The sequence below is a fragment of the Mytilus galloprovincialis genome, chromosome 3 (genome assembly GCF_965363235.1).
Source record: "Mytilus galloprovincialis chromosome 3, xbMytGall1.hap1.1, whole genome shotgun sequence".
In the NCBI taxonomy this organism is placed as follows: Eukaryota; Metazoa; Mollusca; class Bivalvia; order Mytilida; family Mytilidae; genus Mytilus; species Mytilus galloprovincialis.
The window spans coordinates 74,029,893-74,051,759 of NC_134840.1; the positions used below are offsets into that span (position 1 = coordinate 74,029,893).

Below are 21,867 nucleotides of genomic sequence, written 5' to 3' on the forward strand. Positions count from 1 at the left end.
ACAGCACAAATAAATTTTTGGTTTTACCATATACACTTGTTCTAAGGGTATTTTAAATATATTATTGTGAACAGATTTGAAGCATATTATAAAGACCGTACAGTGACCTATAATTTCTTACATCCACTTAATTTAGACTGGAATGGATATTTGTTTCATTGGCAATACTATCACATTTCCTTATGTTTATGTAAATGTTGGAATCAAGGTCACATCCGATGTAAGAATACATCTAGAGTACAACTTATCAAACCATAGTACATATTTAAAGATATCACTATATTCATTTTTTATTCGTTACTGCTTACCTAAAAGTCTCAGTAAAACCCACTGTAAACCAAGACCAACTGCTCTATGTTCATCAGGTACACACCTGTGGTACAAATAAAAGAATGTAAAGGTGCATCAATATTTGTGTCAACAATGCGGAAAAGACGAAAGGTTAAGCTAGCTATAAAACCTGGTTTAAGCCCCCATTTTCAACGTAAGAAAATGCCTGTACCAAGTCAGGAGTAATAGTTGTTGTCCAGTTGTTGTCCATTCGTTTGATGTGTTTGAGCTTTTGATTTTGCCATTTGATAAGGGACTTTCCGTTTTGAGTTTTCCGAGGAGTTCAGTATTTTTGTGATTTTACTTTTTCACATAGATACTAAAGGACATACCATTGAATACATTTCTGAACGAATTCACGTAATTCATTACTTGCTCGAACTTCACTTTTTGATTTCTTGGCTGTTTTCCCTTTTTTTTTTTTGTTCTTTGTCAAATTTTTTTTAACAATGATTGTGTCTTTCTTTAATCTATGAATAGTGTAGTTATCCGTTGGTATATGTTTAACCTTTTGTAAGCTAGAACAATACGTGTTAATTTTGTAGATGATATGCACTTTGAAGCTACTTGACAAATTAATCCTTCGTCTATTTCAACATTCTTTTACTGTGGTTAAGACTATAACATAATGTTGACTGCTGTACATAGTTATCAAAGATACCAAGTTCATAATTTTATACGCCAGATGCGCGTTTCGTCTACATAAGACTCGTCAGTGACGCTCAGATCAAAATAGTTAGAAAACTAAACAAGTACAAAGTTGAAGAGCATTGAGGACCCAAAATTCCAAAAAGTTGTGTGAAATACGGCTGAGGTAATCCCTATTTTTGAAATTTGTACCTTTCATGTCTGTTTGTTCTGTTCACACATTGTTGTCAATAAATTTGAAGCAACTTTCATACAAGGGAAAGGTTTAGCGAGCTATAAAGCCTAGTTTTATCCACCAGTTTCTACATGAAGAAATGCCTGTACAAAATCAGGGTCAAAATAGGAATAGGACAGTTGTTTTCCATTCGTTTGATGAGTTTGAGGTTTGTTTTTTTTTATAAGTGACTTTACCCGTCACTTCATTTTAAATTACCTTTGGAGTTCGGTATTTTCATTATTTGGTTTATACTGTAATTTTCAAACAGAAATCGTTCGTTCTGTAGTACTACATATAGTTAAAAATCAGGTAGACAAAAGATAAAATGTTTTAAGTAAAGTAGAAAACCATGTCAACGACGAGCACATTTCCAAATAAACATTGTCAAAGCGTGTCACTATGAAAGCATAAACTGCAAATCCTTTCGAAGCATCGCGCTCACGTGGAAAAGGGATGAATGTTGTACATTTAGGTTTCCATGTTTAGGTTGTTTTGTAGACTTTATTTTCCTTTTCAGCTTTTTTTTTACCATGGTGTATGAACTTTTCGAATGTTTTTTATTTTTTTATTTTTTTAAATTAAACCCGTGGTATCTCTTTACTAGTGTGATCAGTATATAGTTACAAACCTCAAAATAGCCATGGATGCAGGGGTAACCGTCGTAAATGTAAATAGCATGGCAAAAAATAAAAGAATAATAAACACTATGTAGATATTACAACTACTTCCACATTCTCCAGTTATCGCTGTACCATTACCATATATTCCAACGCAGCCACATTGTGAAAACTAAAATTATGTATGAGAGTTATTTGACTGATATGTTAAAACATTTTAAAAATACCGTATTTTAACTTTTGTCCCCGAGTTTCTGGCAACCATTATTTACGTTTCATAAATTTTGAAACCAGTACCATATTTTTCATTTATTTTGATGAAGTGATCAATATCAATAAAATTTGGATTCACCTCTCTTTGAAAACTGGTTTTATCGGTTATAGGGTCCAGAGTTATGGGATGTTCGTATTGCTCTATCTCAAGTTTCTCTCTTTTTATAAAATCAACCGTTAGTACTACGATAGATGATTATTGCGGGAACCCTTGATGATAATAATTAGTCATGTGTCTTCCATGACTTTATTCATTATAAAAATACGTGCATGAAATTGTAAATTCTACCCTTTTAATAAAAACTAATTGCAGTGAAGTTATTGGACTACATATACATGTATAATGTCGAATAGAAAAGGTTTAACATATACTTTTAAAGGCATCAAAATCCGATTCAAAGAGTTAATTCATAGCAATATTGTTTGTGTTGCTAGCTATAATAATTATATTTACATCTGTATCACTAATATAACACCCAGCATGACAGGCTGAAAAGTAAGTAACGGAATCTGATCCACATACAGGTTCAAATGCCGAAGTTGTACATCCACAATCCGCATTACAAGTTGATATGATATTACCTACACTAATATGGAAAACAAGGATATATGATTAAATTGTTTGAATATGTATTTTTTATTGAGAATATTCAAAATAAAAACAATTGATTCTACAAAAGCGACACTTTAAAGGGCTATGAACTTCAAGGATTATTTCCCATCTTATTCAGTGTTGGGAAGTGGTGTTTTTTGTTCTCAAGAAGAACGAAGAGAAGCCAGGTCTCTCCTTAGTTTAAGGAAATTGCAAAATTACAGTGGTAATATATGTAATGCTAAAAAGGTTGGAAGTATATCACATCTTTAACGTCATTAGTTTTAGCACTCCACAAATTAGTGTGCCTGTCCCAATTCAGAAACCTGATCAGTGGTATATTTTATTTTTACATGTTATGTTTTTAACATTTCTGAGACCCTACATATAATTCTTTTATAAATGTTTTAAAATAGCTAATACGTTTATATGACAATTACCCTAAACTTCCGTCTGAATAGGAAGATGATAAACCAGCAAACGATTTTTCTTCACAGTTGATAAAAAATCCTGCTCCGATTGCTAGTGATAATAAAGCCATCAAACAGCACAACCTTGTCATGCCACGCACTTGCAGTTTAAAGCATTTAATTAAAACACCGCCGAATACCATACCACCTGCCCCACCTAACAATGTCACCGCACCTGTAAATCAAAGTTGTTTTCTATTAGAGTGGTATCGTCTATGGCGTAAACAAATAGACATTCGAAACCATTATACAACTGTTAAAGAACGACCATTAATCTTCCAGAGGAAGGGTGTTTTTGAGTTTGGTTGATGGTTTTAGACATTTGTTTTTTATAAGAAAAAAATAATCTTAATCTTAGTTTTAACTATTCCAGAGTCTTTGTGTTAATGATAACTGTCAAAAAAATATATTTTAAGGTTTTGTCAAGTTCTGTTACATCATATCAAAGATGTTCGTCAACAGTTAAGAGGTAGTTTTTGTCTTCACTAATTTTTGGGACAAATAGAGAAAACTCCTAGATAAAAAAGCAAAGGCTAATAATTAAACAGCATTTCACACAATAAAGATAAAATAAAATTGCAATAAAAATAATTGTGTTTTACCCATTATAAGTCCGGCATCACTGGGAACGACATCAAACTTCTCCTCCAAGATTTTTGGTGCAAACGCTGCCAGACCTCCTATGATCAATGTCTCGGCACATGCAGCCAAAGTAATAATAACAAAGCATGGTATTTTAATCTGAAGAAGAAAAAAAAACAGCTTAATTAATAGATGAGAAATTTTGGTTATATAATTTGTACATGTAGCAACCGAACATAACTTGATTCAAAGGAATACAAATTTAGAACTTAACATGTGCATACAGTTTTTGGTAAAATTTAATTTAAAAATAAGGAGATGTTGTAACGTTTTCAGTGGGACAACTTGTTCACATATACCAAACGAAATGCACGTATCATCATGAATGTAACATTTCATTTTGGTATGATTCAAGGTTAATTTTTGAATGACGCGCGACTATTGTTAGCCAATACAACCAACGGTTCTCGTAAAACATGCATGTAATGTTATTATATAAACTTATAGTGGATTCGTGAAGTGTTAATTTCGGGACTAACAATGTCAGTTGTTTATAATTAAACGGAACATGAAAAATGTTTTTTTTTTAATATGGGAAAATGTTCAGACTTGTCTATAGTTATCAGTTTGAAAAAAACTCAAACGCCGCCAGCGTGAAAAATTGCGGAGATAGTACAATACTTTTCGGCACGAATCCTAATACTTACAAGAATAAATATTGCTTTTGGAAAATCTAGTATCTTTAATTTTAGAGGTCTTGTGTCATTCTTTTGCTTTGATATTCTGACTCTATCTTCCTCAGTCAAACGTGCAGCTCTTATAGCAGCGCTTCCTGCAATGAAATGGTATAAATTTAGGCTGAAACTCAATCGTTTAATCTACACAGGAAAATTTTAATTGGAAGGAAATTCACTTTGCAATTTCATCGATAACTAAAAACCCAATTATAAATAAACAGTAATCAAATTTAAGTTTAGATTTTTGTTTAAAGAAAAATTTAACGTTTGCAAATTTGCTATTTTGCCTAAATCTCCATATCAAAACATATTTAGATACATGTATATAATAAATTAAAAAAAAGGATCAAACGTTTGTTTTTTTTTTTTTTTTTCTTTCCCTGTATAAATAAATTTCAGTTGTGTTGGAAAAAACTGATCATAATTTGCAATTATAATTTTAAATTATGTGTTTACTTGTTTAAATAAATTTCCGTTACAATTATGTTTGCCCATGTGAAAGGTTGGTACATATTTTCTTTGATAATTTATAAGGAAAGTCCATTTCAAAATATAATATTGAACATATAGCAACTAAGTTTATATTACCTGGCAAGTTTTTCGGGTAGGCAAACATTGGTATAGCTGACAGGAAGAAAGTTACACAGGTTATGATAAAACCAACCCACCAAGCTCCTACCCATATTGGATCCATTGGTGTGAAGTTGTCATAAATACTGCAAACATAAACAAATTTTGTTATTTAAAAAAAAATTTGGTTTTGTGAACAGTATGCAGTCTGGATGAGGGAAGGTATCCTTTCTGTAGAAGTAAATATGTATTCCTAAATGCTAATATTCTCAATTCTTTATATTTTAGCTCCACATTTCATATCTTTTACTTATTGGTATTTTCTTAGTATATTTTTCTGTTATCTATATGTCTTAGTATATTTTTCTCTTCTTTATTTCTTGGTGTATTTTGTTTTGTTTTCCTTATTTCTAGATATGTTTTTTTCTGTTTTCTATATTTCGTGGTATGTTTTTTTTCTGGTTTTATTTTTGTATTTATTTGTTTATTTTGTGTTTTCTTGAATATTAGTCTTTTTTCTGTTTTCTTTATTTGTTGGTATTTTTTTCTCTTTTCTATATTTCGAGGTAGTTTTTTTTTTCGTTTTTTTTTTTGTATTTATTTGTTTATTTTGCGTTTTCTTTTATTTCTTGGTAAATTTTCTGTTTTCTTGAATATCAGTCTTTTTCTGTTTTCTTTATTTATTGGTATTTTTTCTGTTTTCTATATTTCGTGGTAGTTTTTTTCCGTTGTTTTTTGTTTTTTTGTATTTATTTGTTTAATTTGTGTTTTCTTTATTTATTGGTATATTTTCTGTTTTCTTAAATATTAGTCTTTTTTCTGTTTTCTTTATGTCTTGGTCTTTTTTCTGATTTCTTTTCTTCTTCATTACAATGCAAACCCCTCAAGCATGTTCAAAACATAATATGTAATTTTGTCAGAATTAAAAAAAAAGTTGAAATTTAAATTACACTGTCTCAAACGCATGCGTTTATATATTTTCAAGGAAGGCATTGAATTTAAAACATACTACGTGGTATCCACTCTTTCAAAATCTACCCAAAGTGATAGAAACTGTCCACCGCCCATGTATCCAGCGGCAACGCCTAATGCTGTCAGTGCATAGATCAAACCTATAAAATATAAATATGTGATATAAAAGTAAAATAACAAAAAACACCGAACTGCAAGGAAAATTCAAAACGGGAAGTTCTTTATCAAATGGCAAAATTAAAAGTTTAAACACATCAAATGAATAGAAAACAACTGTCATATTCCTTACTTGGTACAGGCATTTCCTAATGAAGAAAATGGTAGATTGAACAGAAGCCAACACAGTGGACCATTATCTTTTATTTGCGTATTATGTTCTCTAGTTCAAGAGTTGAGTAACGATATAAAAAGAAAGGTTAAAACTTAAAAACCAAGATAATTAGCATTATAAGATGTTACATTCGTTCATATTGAATGTTTTATTTCGTTGATTTAAGGGGAGTGATAAGTAAATGTTAAAGAGACAGCATCCGAAAGAAAGAAAAATAACCAAAAGACACATACATACATGTAGTCTTCATCAATATATATGATTGATTGATTGTTGGTTACTAAACGTCCACAATAGATTTGTGTCTATACATAAAGCATTGTTATTTGGTAAAACTTTTCTGAATTTCCGGGTTCTTTTGTGCTTTTGGATTTTATATTTGATTTGACCTTCCAACAGTTTTGATTCGAATGACACTGATGAGTCTTATGTAAAAGCTTCGTATCTTTCATGAATGTTTACATGTATGTGTCGATACTTAAAGGCAATAAATATTTCAAAGTTTATGTGATGAATAGCTGTCATAAAACGCACTTAAGTTTTAACCTGTTGAACCCTAAAAAGTGCTTCTATCTATATATATTGTATAACTCTTTTCATAAATCAACAGACTTGAAGTTCTTTCAAGGTTGTTTTTTATACAGAAGTTTGCATACATGTTGAATATTTAATTTCTTTTATAGACGATATTTTTTTATTCGATGCACTTCGTCTAGTGCCTTCAATTCCGACTCAACGTGTTGGTCTATAATATGTACTTTACATTAAAATATTATATAAGCCAAGAGAACGCATTTCGAAAGTCATCTGCTAAGCAAATGTTTAATTGTTTTTTTTTAATTTGTAAGTTGGCTTTACCACAAACAACAATGTCATTTTGTCTTATTTGACCTACAGTATTAAACTTATCATTAGGGTTGTACTTAACAAAGCAACACGAGACGGGTGTCACAAGTGAAGCAGGAGATGCTGCGTAAACCTTTCTGAACACAACATTCACACAAACACACACAAAGCAATTAGCGTTTTATTGCGTATCAGAAATATGTAATTTTTAGGTTCTCATTTTATATAAGTTATATGTATATTACCCAGATAAATAGCTGTTGATTCTGTTTTAGCATTATCATCTACGTATGCTGTTCCAAGTGTAAACATTGGTGTGAATCCAATACCATGTACAAACTGAGCCAACATGAAAACGTATAAAAAGCCACTACCAGACTGTGATGGTGCGGTACATGTGTCATCCCCGCCGATCTCACATATCTGACTCGTTGAATTGACATCTATAAATGTTTAACATTAAAAATAAAATTAGCATTTATTTATACATTGCGAATAATTTGGAATCTAATGAACAAAAACGAATAAATGCTTTTTCTTCATTTGTTAATAAAATACTAACCGATAGATATCAATTATAGTTTAACACGAGATGCTTACACATTGGGAACATCCAGGTACACCCCGCCATGAATTTATTATTTTTTCAGTATTTATTTTCTGCGTAGTGTTTTTCTTCGGTTTATGGGTTTTAACCGCTCCCATTGTATCTTCTCCCTTTGTTTCCAAGAGAAAGTTCTTAGACTATTAAAAACATTGTAAACGTTGCCTATTTTCATTAAATTAGTCTTTCTTACATGAAGTAACTTAAATTTATATTCAGCAAGAATTTCAAGGTCAATGTTAATCTGATTTTATTGATCATAGTGTTTTACTTAGCTTTAAAAAAAACAATTATGATATTGAAAACTGTGTGCTAAATTCAAGTCAGTTACGGTGTCAACGTATATTTGTTCCACCTAACAGAAGTTCCACTGGAAACTTTGTTATAAACAATGTCATAACACCTATTCCTGTTGGAACAAATATTCTATATTGGTACCCATCCGGAGCACCTGAGATCACCCCTAGTTTTTTGGTGGGGTTCGTGTTGTTTATTCTTTAGTTTTCTATGTTGTGTCGTGTGTGCTGTTGTTTGTTTGTCTTTTTCATTTTTAGCCATGGCGTTGTCAGTGTGTTTTAGATTTGTGAGTTTGACTGTTCCTTTGGTATCTTTCGTCGTCTCTTTTCTATACCATTTATTCCGTTAGGAACTTGTACTGTAATATTTATTCCTGTGGAAATAATATTCCAGAATATTTCTTACTTTTGGAACTTATATTATGAAGGAACTTCTATTCTGTGACAACACAGGTAACTAGCTCTGCATAGTTATTACATATTTACGAAATAAGAAATCTAAACCTGTCTTAAATTGTCCGTTTTAGAACAGATAAATTTAAAAAAAATAAGAAACTTAGGTTTCAACTCCTTCCGTTAAAGTTGACTTGGATGGTTTTGACTTTTATTCTTATATCTATTTTGGTATATATAAAGCTATTTAACTGTTTCGGTTCTTTAACATTTTTGGCTTTTAAATATTCGGCTTTTGGTGTTTCTGAAGAAGGTAAATTCAGACAAGTGCATCGGACACATGACACTTTTTTTAAAAGTGTTGTTTTCATTATTGAAATTTTTTTTACAAATCTGTTTAAAACATCTTCTTTATATAATTAACGTGAACAAAGCATATTAATGTATGTAAAAAGATATATCACTCACTTGCTCCTTGATAATCGTACGTGTCTGATGCAAAATGTGGAATCAGAAAAAGGAAGGAACCGAGTGACATTATTAATGTTCCCAAACCTACAACGACAGCACGGTTCTTCTTGGCACCATAGAAACTAACAAACAGTACAAATATAACAGCACCAATATCTGTTGAACTGACGATCAGGGCTGACTGGGAGCTTGGTAAACTAAAACGTCTCTCTAATGTAGTTAACACTATATTGGTGACTCCATTGACTGCAGCTCCCTCTATGAAGCCGATCACACACAACCAGAAAACTATCCATTTTATATTTAAACAGCCCCTGAAAAAAATGAAAATATTATACTTAATTTTTCGTAGTGTTTTTTATTCGAACTAAAATTTTGTTTTTACCTCAATTAATGGAGCAAAGTTTTATAAAGATTTGAAGCTTGACTGAAAGAAAACGTCAATGATTCCAAATGTTGTGCGTGCGAATTTTCTTTTGAAACAAAGTGAACATGTCTCTGTTACGAAATTAAGTATACATGTCTCTGCTATGATTTTTTTTTTTCTATCTTTGAATGCTTGGATATTTATTTCACAATAAGTTATTGTAACGTTTTTATATATTTATCTGAAACCAGTGTTATCTTTTATTATAAGTAACTAAATAAAAGCAAAAAAAGCGAAAATCAACAACTAACTTACTTTGGTCCAAATCGACACTTCAAATTGCTTTCATCTTCTACCTCGGTAACCTGTATTTAGAAAAAAATGTTACGGCGCAAGAACTGGAATAAGAAAAACTTGAGGAAATTTATGGATATTTGTCAAATAACAAATCTATACAATTGTGTGTCGAAAGAGCAAAGTGTGAGCATGTAGATTTCTTTACTCAGGAAAAAACATTTTAGTGACATTTGCATGATAGCAGATAAATAAAAGCATTTATACTAACCGAATATTCTTTCTGTTTGTATGCATCTCCGTTCCGAGTGCCCTGGAATTATAAAAATTCTCATTGAATAAATTGTGGAAGTTATTTCAAAATTAGAAGACCATATAACGTAACGCAATGATATTTTATGTTATAAGAAGTTATATAACAGTTTCTTAAAACTGCCTTTGAATTGAACCTAGCAATTGTTTCTTCTTCATTCCAGTCCTGATTTTTGGTAGTTTTATGTTATAAGAAGTTATATAGCAGTGTCTTAAAATTGCTTTTGAATTGAAACTGCTATATAACTTTCTATAACATAAAACTACCAAAAATAAAAACTGGAATTAAAAAGAAACAGTTGCTAGTTTCAATTCAAAGGCATTTTACAGAAATTGTTATATACAGTTTCTTAAAAATGCTTTTGAATTGAAACTAGAAAAAGTGTCTTCTTAATTCTAGTTTTGATTTTTGGTAGTTTTATGTGATAAGAAGTTATATAACAGTTTCTTAAAATTCCTTTGAATAAAAACAAGCAACTGTTTCTTTTTAATTACAGTTTTGATTTTTGGTAGTTATTTAAGTTATATATGCATTCGTGATAAACGGTGCACATGTGTTGCATCAAAGACATATGTAACAAATAATTTCATTATTTTAATCTGGCTGCATATAATGTTTAGACCTATATCGACTGTTATGTCATGCCATCTCAATGTTCAATGAATATTCCAAAGGTTGTCACCGTCAATATAGTTAACATTGGTCTACTTATTTTACTGCGATCTCGTCTTGTTTTAGGATCTGTGAAAACAGTTTTATTGATGCATTACACAATATCAGCAATTTAGTCTTCTTTAATTGTCTTTTTATTTGCCGATCTATGATAGATCTCAAAGTTTTATTGTTGAAATACTTACTTTCAAGTAGTATTATATAATTGAAACGCACAACGCGTATATAAGAACCTTCACAAGGACAAAAATAATTGCGTGGTCGTTATATATCAATGCTACGGTGGCAGAATGAGGGACCGAGATAACTATCTTGTGGGAACGACATAGTATCTTGAGGGAACGACATAGCATCTTGAGGGAATGAGATAACTATCTTGTGGGAACGAAATAGCATCTTGAGGGAACGACATAGTATCTTGAGGGAACAACATATTTTTTTTTTCTTTCATGGCCGCATTCTGCCACCGTACAATGCACCAAAAAAAAAACAAATGAACTGTAAATACACACTTGATTACGGTTGAAATTTATAAATGAAATTAATGACTTTTTACAGAAATAAAGAGAGTGGTATGATTGCCAATGAGACAACTATTCACCAGAAGTCAAATGAAGTGCATGTAAGCAATTAACGTTATCCGAAAGGCCTTCAACAGTGAGTAGATCTATGAAAAGTAGTATCACAGTGCACAGTTGAAATTGGTCTTATCGTCCTTCCCTCCGCCTATATCACCCTGCTTTGTTGCTCCGTAATTCTCGTATCAAGACTTCAAAACGAGACCAGGCATTATCAGCGACGTCACAATGTGAGAGGAGAAGTTATCAGCGACGTCACAATGCGAGAGGAGACGTTATCAAGCTTGCTTTTGTCAAGTGTAAAACTGTCTAAGGGAGAATGAAACGACCAGCGATAGAACGATAAAAAGATAATCGGGTTTTCTTCGTATAGACACAATACTCTCACTCGCCAAAAAGGTTCACATAGTGGCTCGCGGCTGATATTTTACAATATCAATGTGTAGAAACCCCGATAATCTATACGTATCAAATTTTCTGGCGTTCCAATAATCGCGATTCCGAGTCGATCTATTATAACCTAATGGAGTTCACAGAATTATGAATACTAGTATAGAAAAAGAATTTGTGAAAAACACGACTTTTCTTAAGATGGTGGTGTGGAATACCATCAATAAATTCGAAAAGCAGACAAAATTTCGCACATTATGCTTGAAAATAAATAAATACAAATATAATAGCAAACAAACTTTGGTATTCAGAAGGGTTAGCAATGTTGATCAGTGACAAATCCTTCTGTCAACCTGTAACTGCACAACACTAGCTATAACACACTTAAATATCATTATTGGAAAATGAAAATTATATGTAACCTAAAATTTATAAGTCATGTTGTATATTGCATTATTTTTCTGCATTTACCCCTCGATACAATTGTCAGGTGGTAGTGTATGGGATATGTAAATTCCTAACTATTGAAAAACAAATACAAGATCATAAAAGAACACCTTCAAAGACACATATATTACAAGAAACAGTGACCATAAAAACTATAATCAATCATTGGAATAATATTAAAAATATTCCATTGAATGATTCTGTGCTGACATGTAAGCCTTTGATACAGTCATTTACTGTAAATTTACTGTTACTAAAACTTAAAGCCATTCAACATATTGACATTTCTACACTCAAGTAATGGACGAGCTTTTGTCATTTAAAAATGTATGGCTTTCAATAGACTTAATTGATTTAACATTCCAACTGTTTTAAATTGAGCGCCACTAATAAGTCCTTTGAAAGCGCGTCTGGTAAATAAGGTTAAAAGCAGGGTATTTTTGATGTGATATCGAAATATATGTATATATAATTAAATGTTGATGTAACGCGTCTTCTGATTGACTGAGGTTATTTTGTTATGAGCCCATAGACATAATTTAGTCATGTGACTGTGACGTCATCAACGTTTTTTCATGGTTTTCTACGGTTTAAAATGGAATTTAGAATTAAATTATAAGAAATGACTGTAATATTTTTTCTGTCTATTCGAAATAACATAAAAAATGTGGTGCACACTGTTAATAACCCGCTACGCGCGTTATTCAGTGTGCACCAAATTTTTTATGTTATTTCTTCATAGACAGAAAAAATATTACAGTCATTCCTTAAATATGCATGATCATATGCAGACCATATCCTTCCTGCATGGTATAATGATATTCAGTCTGGTTAAAGAATTGTTTACTTATATATAAAACAACACATAGAAGTACCAAGTTTATTTACTTTAAAATAATTACTATGTACAGAAGATGTCACTCCTTACTAGATTTAACGTTACCTTAAAGTAGACAGTCAAGTTTATTGCAAACAAAATTCTGTACAAGAACAGAGCACAAGTTAGAACGATCAAATTTATGGAGAATAACAATTAAATTTGAATAAAAGGAAAAGTTGAAATTCAAATTTACTATATCCGATAATGAACAAATACTATCTACTATATAAACACAACAGTAATTAAAAGGTACTAAAATATGCAAGGTAAATACAGATTTAGTCATGAAAATGTGTCCCATGCCTAAATATAAACATAATATTTTAGGTAGATTTATTGACTGTTTATTGCTTAGCATTCAGTGGCAAATGTTACATGCATAATCATAGCAAGAGAACACTAAATACGCGCCTTCTATAGATTTGTATCAGGGATTGATAAGCCTCATCCAGTCTGTTTAATTCTAGTGTTAAGATTATGGATAATAAGTCCGTGTAACTGGGAACATGACTGCTATTTGTAGTAACAACCAAAAATCTGTGATCAAATTTAATGTTATCAATAAAATGGCAGTTTGATTCTTAGTCATATTTCTATAGCATTTACTTTTACTTTTAGTTGTTGTCTATCTTTAGTCATCTAATATTTAGTAATAACTAAAATTGAGAATCGAAATGTGGGAATATGTCAAAGAGACAACAACCCGAACAAAGAGCAAAAAACAACTGAAGGCCACTAACGGGTCTTCAACACAGCGAGAAAATTTAAGACCCGAAGGCTTACTTCATCTGGCTCCCAAACAAAAATGTGAACTAGTTCAGTAATAAAATAGGCTATACTAAACTCAAAACCATATAAATAAACTAAAATTAAAAGCCAATGTATGGAATAAACTTTATATGCCAATAGTTGAAAGGACATTATCACAAAATAAATCGACGACTAACATACACGTCAACTGTTTTCATTTGTATAATTAAAACATTTTCTAGACTTTGTTTTACGATTTAATTTATGTACGAACTCTTTTATTTTATTCATTTCAAACATTTAGTTTCGTATAGTAATTGTAGGTGTTAAACAACGTTACAGTGCTATGTCTTGCTTTATTGATAAACACCTTTTATCAAATGTCGTGGGCCCATATCTCAAACCACTGGTATCGGTAGCCATTGAAATATATACGTAGAATAAATGTTCTTATTTTATCTAAATATATTTACACATGTAAAAAAAATCTGAAATTAATTTTGAGAAAACTTATATCAAATAATACAAGTATATATTAAGTCTGATCTGAAATTATCTTCTGTTTCTTTTTGCAGCGAGACATTGTCGTGGGCGTTGAAAGATCTTCACCTTTACTTTTAATCTATTATAGTATTCATAGATAGTACTATATGACCATCGACTTAAAGCAAGAGGGTTTCACTATCAAGCGGAAACTAAACATATCCTTGCAGCTGTATTGACAGTGATTATTATCAAACTGAAATATTATTAAGCCTTAGCAAGTAGATACTACAAAAACAGTCAATTTATGAAGGTTTTTTTTCGAATTAATTTTACTGTTTTCGAGAAAATTGCTTTATAAATTAATCGATTCAAACTTTTGAAGAACGTATAAATGTCAAGAGATATGATTTAAAAATAATTTTGAATTACAAACAAATTAACAATTAAATAGTAAACTTAGATTAACTGGATATGTATAGAATATGGTAAGAATGGGGACGTCAGATCATATACCTCGAGAAGAGCTAGTGTCATGCTCACTGAACCTTATGATCCTTTACAACAGCACGTACTTGTGATTGTAAGTGACCTGTTGCAAGTCTATCCATATCCAATATACCATCATTGTCTAATGTCGAGCCAAATTCCACCACCTTAATTTGATCAAAGAACATACATATTATCTGTATTCGTTAGGACTATGCATGAAATATTCGCTACTGGACGTAAGGCAAACAATAATCAATCGATACTATTTCTATGCAACGTAATCATTCATAAATAATGTGGCATTATTCTATAATTATATAGTCATTATTTTGAAAATTCGGATTGGTTCAGGTTTTTTTTCCGGTTATCCTTAGAATGGAGATATAACTTGAGAGGATAAAAGTTGATTTTCTGAATTAATTTGACTCTGATTTCTTTAAAATGATTATATTTTAACTTTTTATTTTTATGAATTTCGCCTGTAGCTTTTTTGCAGATAGGTCAGTGTGACCTTAAAACCACTTCAAGCATACACAGCGGTCACACACATCTTCGAAGATAGCTTTTATATACAGAAGCAATGACCATGTCATTGTTTAAATATTCAACATTGTGATAGTAAGGCACATATAGATTGATAATTGCTCTTGAACATAAGTGGTACTATCATTTATGATTAATCTTTATTTATGATATACTTAAAAATGATGCTTTGAAAGTTATTTAAAAAGAGTTTGTCAGAATAGAAGAAGGGGTCACTAGTATGACAAATGAAACTGTGCTGGATAGTTATCTCATTGGCAAGCATTTCACATCTCCTTATTTTTAAATTGACAATAGCAGATAATTATACAAAAAAATACATCTGTTGCATTTGCAAGCCCTATTTGATCTAATCTTTTCTGTGAAATATTTATACTTCTTTATTGTGAGGTCTCTCTCATAAACGTCACATGTAAAACTAAGAAAATGTGGTATGAATGCCATTGAGACAACTCTTTACCAGAGACCAAGTGACATCGAAGTTTACAACTTTATTTCACCATAGGACCTTCAACAATAAGTAAAACCCATACTACATAGTCAGTTATAAAAGGCATCGAAATAACAAATGTAAAACAATTTAAACGCGAAAATATATCAATGTATAGCAGAGAAAAAAGTACTTTTAGCAGGAACACAGGTAAATTGGACCAAAAAGAATATAAATCCAAATTGATAAATTATCATCTTATTATTCCAACGGTTTTGTCACAAGTATTTAATATTTGTAATTGATAATTATAACAGACTACTAACACAAAGGTTTTTGGTTCAATCGCCGATCCGGGTAGTAATTTCAGGGACTGAATTTTTGGCTCTCCGTTGGCACAATTTGCAAGAATGGTCTTGAGAAGCGATGATAGTCCGTTAGAAGGGGACGATGAATGGCTGACCCGTGTTTAAAGAGAGCCATGTCTCTTGCACGTAAAAGACATCCTTGTAGATTTCGAAAAAGAGCAGGCTCATTCAGATACAATTCAGAACTCGAACACGCAAAGGGGAAAGGGATCAATATAAGTTGCAATTACTTGTCTCCCAATCCAGTATAAATATATATTTTAACCTCATTATAAAATTTTAAAAATGAGGAGATGCAGCTAAGCTAAATTTGTGTGTCCTTAAACACACTAGAGTTGTAAAATTGAACAAAAATAGGACAATTAGTAAAGAATATCTGATTTTAATTTTATGAAAAAAGCATGTTATTTCATCAATCATAAAAGCTGTTCTAAACTAAAATTATGTAATTAAATGTTAAAGATAAAACGCATTACTTGAGTCATTTTCTTTTTAGTATCATACCATTAAGTTATTTTTTCCTAATTTTTAGGGCGCATTAAATCTTTAGTAAAATAATTCCGAATTTCCAATGTAATTCTATATTTTTTTATCCGGATATGTAAACATAAGAAATATCTGATGCTCTTCAATTTTTGTAAGAAAAATAGGTCTTACCTTCATCGTGACGTTTCAAATTACTATTTGCCAGGTATCACAGGTGAACCTTGTAAGTTGCCTCATTTGCATACTTATACAAAATTCAAAAGGTACAAAATAGATAAATACTTATACGGTCTTTAGTATATTTGTACAAATATTTTATTTTCATCATTTAATTACAAACCGATGTCTTTAGGAATAGCCTAAGTCCATAAAAACTTTAATTCCAAAGTAAGATTGTCAATATTTGATTATCTACGTTTAATATGCACTGTAGCATTTTAAGTGGACAAACAATTTGGTTTGTTGACAAAATATAATTAAATGCCCATATGATTTTGGGAGGCATTTATATTCCAACAAATAAAAATCTTTATTATACAGATTCTAAAATTCCTTTATATACTCAGGAATCTGATTCTCTCAAAATAAACACTAGTCAAAAATAGCTATATATACATGTATATATAGGTCAGAAATGTTTGATATTACTCGTTTTCATTTTATATTTTCCTGCTTTATTTGAATTTTGTGGCATTTCAAATATTAAAGTTATACATTAATATTATTATATGAATTTATGACATCTTCAAGGATAGACTAATTGCTTTAGTGTTCTTTTCACTTTAAGCACATCATTGGCTTTAAAAGTTTTGACTTTGAGCGTTCCTGGTGAAAGTAGATCCAGAAAAGCGCTTCGGAGACATACAACTGATTTAGTGTTAATTTCATTTTTAGCCAATATTCATATTCAGTTTCACTTGTGCTGGAATTCGATAAAAAAAAAACATACAGATAAACAGTTGGATACATAATATGCTGCATTCGTAATTTTCGAGAGGATTATTCATTCAATGTTAGATGATTCGTTATAAGCTAATAAACAGTATTTGCTCAACGAGTCAAAAAAGGATGAGGCACAAGTTTATGACTGTCATACAAGTGAGAGGTTTATCGCTATAAAACCAGGTTCAATCCACCATTTTCTACAATTGAAAATGCCTGTACCAAGTAAGGAATATGACAGTTGTTGTTCATTCGTTTGATGTATTTTATTATTAGATTTTGTCATTTGATTAGGGACTTTCCGCTTTGAATTTTCCTCGGAGTTCAGTATTTTTGTGATTTTTCTTTTTTTCATCTGTAAACATAATATGGCAATGACAATCATTTAACAAATGGAACAGAGGATAAGCAGTTGTGTAGGTATATATCAAACCGGGAGAAAAACACACAATGCGAAAAATCAAGAGTAAAATGAAATAAAGAAATAGGTTTCTTTGCACGGGGATCATTTTTGCTTTTATTTTTATCGGCTATAAATTAAGAATTTTCATAATTTGGTTTTAATTTAAGGTTATGCACTTTATGTCCAGTGGCATATGTTTCATTTCTATTTAAGACAAAAAAACAAATATTGTTACAAAAAAGGTAGGATCTGAAAAGTAGTTTAACCGGGAAGAACGCCTTGAAATTTGGACAGCAACTAGAAAAGTAGATGTTGCTGGATTAAATCTGCAATCTTACCTCGCTTCGCCCCCCTTAGAGAGTTATTGTAAGTGTCATTTGACGTGTAGAGAGCATGGTACGCACTCGATGCGAAACATTGATTTTCAAGTAGTTCCAGTTTACGCAGATTATGACTGTGTATTTATACCCTTGAGTACAGCCTAAGTTAGTAAGGATATTCCGCGGGACAGCTAAATTCCAAGAATACCTATCTTTTTATACCCCCAGTCAACCCTTCATGTTTGAATGAATTTATACTGACCTTAATTGTTCGACTTGATATGATTAAGAGCTTAATACATTATATTGACACCTGTCTATTGTGGAAGACTGTATAAATCTGTATCTACAGGTAACCTGGTTTTGGGGTGTCGTTGTTTTGCTCTCACTGTGACATTTAATTCCATTCTTGTGTTCCTGTGGTTTATTATATGTTGGTCTTACATATTTTTCTATTTGCTTTGGTCTTTGGTTATGCTAATGATTTTTTGGCATGTTGAATTGTGAATTTAATACAATATATCAGAATTTTAAGTAGGTCCTGTTGTAACAATACAAACAACACCATGTTTCAGGATACTTGATATTGTCATTTGAATAGTGTCTGTGAAGAAAGTATACGGATACTCAAAGTTGCCAACACTCACTGGGGTAAATGTGATCTCCGTAACTGCAGTTACGTATATCCAAAGATGGCGGACGTTGTTTCTTGTCGCTATTTCTTTTGTCAATTCTGTAAAAAATCTGTATACTTCTTCGTTATTTCGTGTCTTAATGAAAGTATTACTAAGTTTAAAACTGAAATACAAAGCTCCTTTTTCTAGTTCAACCGCTAAATGGAGATATCATGACTTCAAAAAATCACGAGGATGTGGGTAACTGTTTAGACTGATATCCGTAACTGTAATAAACGTTTAGAGAAGGATATCCGTAACTGTTGAGTTGCGTTGTTTCTGCTTCATTCATTATCTTCGATTTAATAGTTCGGGCCATCATTTTTTTCGGAAATAAAACTGTCATAAATTCGTCAAGATAAATGAAATCATATATAAGGATAAAAAAAAGTATGCCCAAAATGTTATAACAACATTTGAAAAATTCCACTGTTTATGACATCTTCACACTAAATCATTCGGATGTTGGATGTGTAATAACTGATAACTAAGTCTTAGATGCATGATTTGTTTTTTATAAGTTTTTATTGGCTTTGAACTAGCTTTCATGGTACTTGCGTTACTCTCCAATCAGTATTTAGTGTCTGTGTGTTTAGGGATGTACAAGTACCCTCCCACGTTTACTTTGTGTAAAATATATTTTTATTTGTATCCATCTGTTGAGTTAAGCCTTTTCAAATGATTTTTAATCTGTTCTTATATTGTACTGTTACACTACTGTCGCAGGAAAGAGAAGGGTTGGGCGCCAGGTAACATGTTTACTTCGCCACATTCTGTATTTGCCTAAATCAGGAGTCTGCAATTCTGTGGTTGTCGTTTCATGCTGTGTTACATATTTGTTTTTCGTTATTTTTATTTTTTTGTACCTAAATAAGACCACTAGTTGACTTGCTTGAATTGTGTTACATTTGTCTTATCGGGCCTTTAATTACAGACCATACCGTATAGACATGGCTCACTGTTAAGGACATGGGTGACACACAAACGTTAATTTCTGTGTCATTTGGTCTCTTGTGGAGATATGTCTCATTGACACTCGTACCACCTCTCTTTTTATTATGTATATGTTCAGGACGAGAAAAAGTTAGTAAAAAACATAGATACAGTAGATAAGTCCTGCATCAGATAAAGGTCGAAAAAATTGGACTGCCACAGGAATGGCAGATTTGATAGGGACGGAAATTTTTCTTTGCAACATGCCATCTATGGACCTTTCAAAGAGTTGTTACAAGGGTTAATAATAAGAGAAAACAAACGACACAACGGAAACACAACGTTAAAATGTAACAAACACAGAAATGAACTATAATATAACAATGGCCATATTCCTGACTTGGTACAGGACATTTTTAAAAGAAAAAATGGTGGGTTGAACCTGGTTTTGTGGCATGCCAAACCTCCCTCTTTTATGGCCATGTGAAATACAACATTAAAATGACAACACAACATTACAAGACTACAATATAAATAAAAAGGAGAACACAATTTACAAAGAAACACACGAATAATAGCTAACAAAAGGCAACAAGTTTAAATCTTTTTTAATACGCCAGAAGTGCATTTTGTCCACAAAAGACTTACTAGTGATGCCCAGATACAAAAGTTTGAAAGCCGAAACAAGATTTAAGTTGAACAGCATCGAGGACCAAATTAAAGTTGATTATTGGTGCGTGCCGGTTTGTTTTTTTTTTTTTTTTATTTCCTATAAGCCCCTCATTGATTTGTCTATGGATTGTGATTTTCAAATATTTCTGTCTCAAGCATCAACTAAGGTAAAATAATCGTCCTAATGCGCATCTGGTGCAGTAACATTAGTACCGTGAAATTATTACATACACAACGTTGCGCTTTCATATAAATTGAATGATAACACAAAACCCACCGAAACATATACCTTTATAATGGTTAAAAGTACGTCTGAACTAGTGACAATTCTACAACAGATTCATCCATCGGATCACCAGCAGTGATGGTGATACATGGCTGTGTACATTCCGTATATACAACTCGTCTAAACATCAACCAAACAATGTTAAATCTCTAAATTTGCTTTCGCAAATTTTTTGTTCTTCCCTCGCCGGATTCGAACCCATGCTACTGAGATATCGTGACACCAAATCGCCTGCACTGTAACAAGTGCGCTAGACCACACGACCACATTGGCTTCATAAAAATGAAGCTTTCTTCAAAACTAATGCTGGAGTAAATACATTTTATGAACATTACTAGTGCTGTAGTGTTGCCATAGTAGAATATGCAATTACCTTTAAACTAGCATGGTACAATAACATTTTTAACGTAAATATTGTTTTCAATTTTTTTACATCACTGGGTCGATACCTCTGCTGGTGGACTATCAGTCCCCGAGGGTATCATCAACTCAGTAGTCAGTACTTCGGTACTGACATGATTAAACAAACTTTTCTGAAATTGTCGGTTTATAAATTTTGAAATTATTAAGAAACTAAGGTTTTAATTCCCTCAGGCAAAGTTGACTTTTAGATAAATTTGGCTATCAATTTTAGGTATTTTTGTCATATAGCTCTTCAACGGTTTCGGTACTTATACATTCTCGGATTTCAAATGTTTGGCTTTGAGCGTTCCTAATGAAGGTACATCCAGAAAAGCGCTTCGGACGCATTGAAATTATTAAACGTGTTGTTTTTAATTTTAAAAAAAAAATAAATTCAACTATAAATTAAACTACATCCAAGACTTAGATAACTTTAGACAGTTTTTAACGTTTCTGATTATTCCTCATTTAATTTTGGGTAGTGTACTCTACCGTTTTTTGGTTTGTTTCCGCGGCCAAATTGGTCTTGAGCTTACTTGGTTAACATAAAAACAACCGTGCATATCCCAATGGCCTGTCCCGAACTAGGAGACTGTTGTTCTTGATTGTCGTTTGATTGCTCTTTGTCACCATATTAGTTTTTATGTTATGAACTTAAGCCACTCCGTTAGCTATCACGTTAGAATTGTATTTCGACAAAACATGTCGTTATAACGACATCGCTACGTCGTAATTACGACATAATTTTTTTTTTTTTTTTTTTTTTGAATGGCCCTCATCGGCTTCCGTAGTA

General features: G+C 31.6%; 1 protein-coding gene across 1 annotated transcript in view; it reads right to left on the reverse strand.

The window, feature by feature from the left end:
• LOC143068902 (solute carrier organic anion transporter family member 4A1-like) overlaps positions 1 to 16,684 on the reverse strand; it is a 19,372-nt gene extending 2,688 nt beyond the window's left edge. Inside the window, exons 1-13 of the mRNA XM_076243260.1 lie at positions 16,614 to 16,684; positions 9,882 to 9,923; positions 9,632 to 9,681; positions 8,947 to 9,263; positions 7,431 to 7,628; positions 6,046 to 6,148; positions 5,055 to 5,182; positions 4,437 to 4,561; positions 3,750 to 3,888; positions 3,118 to 3,322; positions 2,540 to 2,672; positions 1,824 to 1,984; positions 309 to 373 (exon numbers count right to left, since the gene is read on the reverse strand). Coding sequence (XP_076099375.1) covers positions 309 to 373; positions 1,824 to 1,984; positions 2,540 to 2,672; positions 3,118 to 3,322; positions 3,750 to 3,888; positions 4,437 to 4,561; positions 5,055 to 5,182; positions 6,046 to 6,148; positions 7,431 to 7,628; positions 8,947 to 9,263; positions 9,632 to 9,681; positions 9,882 to 9,923; positions 16,614 to 16,619 — 1,672 coding nt within the window. The 5' untranslated portion in view covers positions 16,620 to 16,684. The remainder of the gene's footprint in view (positions 1 to 308; positions 374 to 1,823; positions 1,985 to 2,539; positions 2,673 to 3,117; positions 3,323 to 3,749; positions 3,889 to 4,436; positions 4,562 to 5,054; positions 5,183 to 6,045; positions 6,149 to 7,430; positions 7,629 to 8,946; positions 9,264 to 9,631; positions 9,682 to 9,881; positions 9,924 to 16,613) is intronic.
• Between the last annotated feature and the right edge of the window lie 5,183 nt (positions 16,685 to 21,867).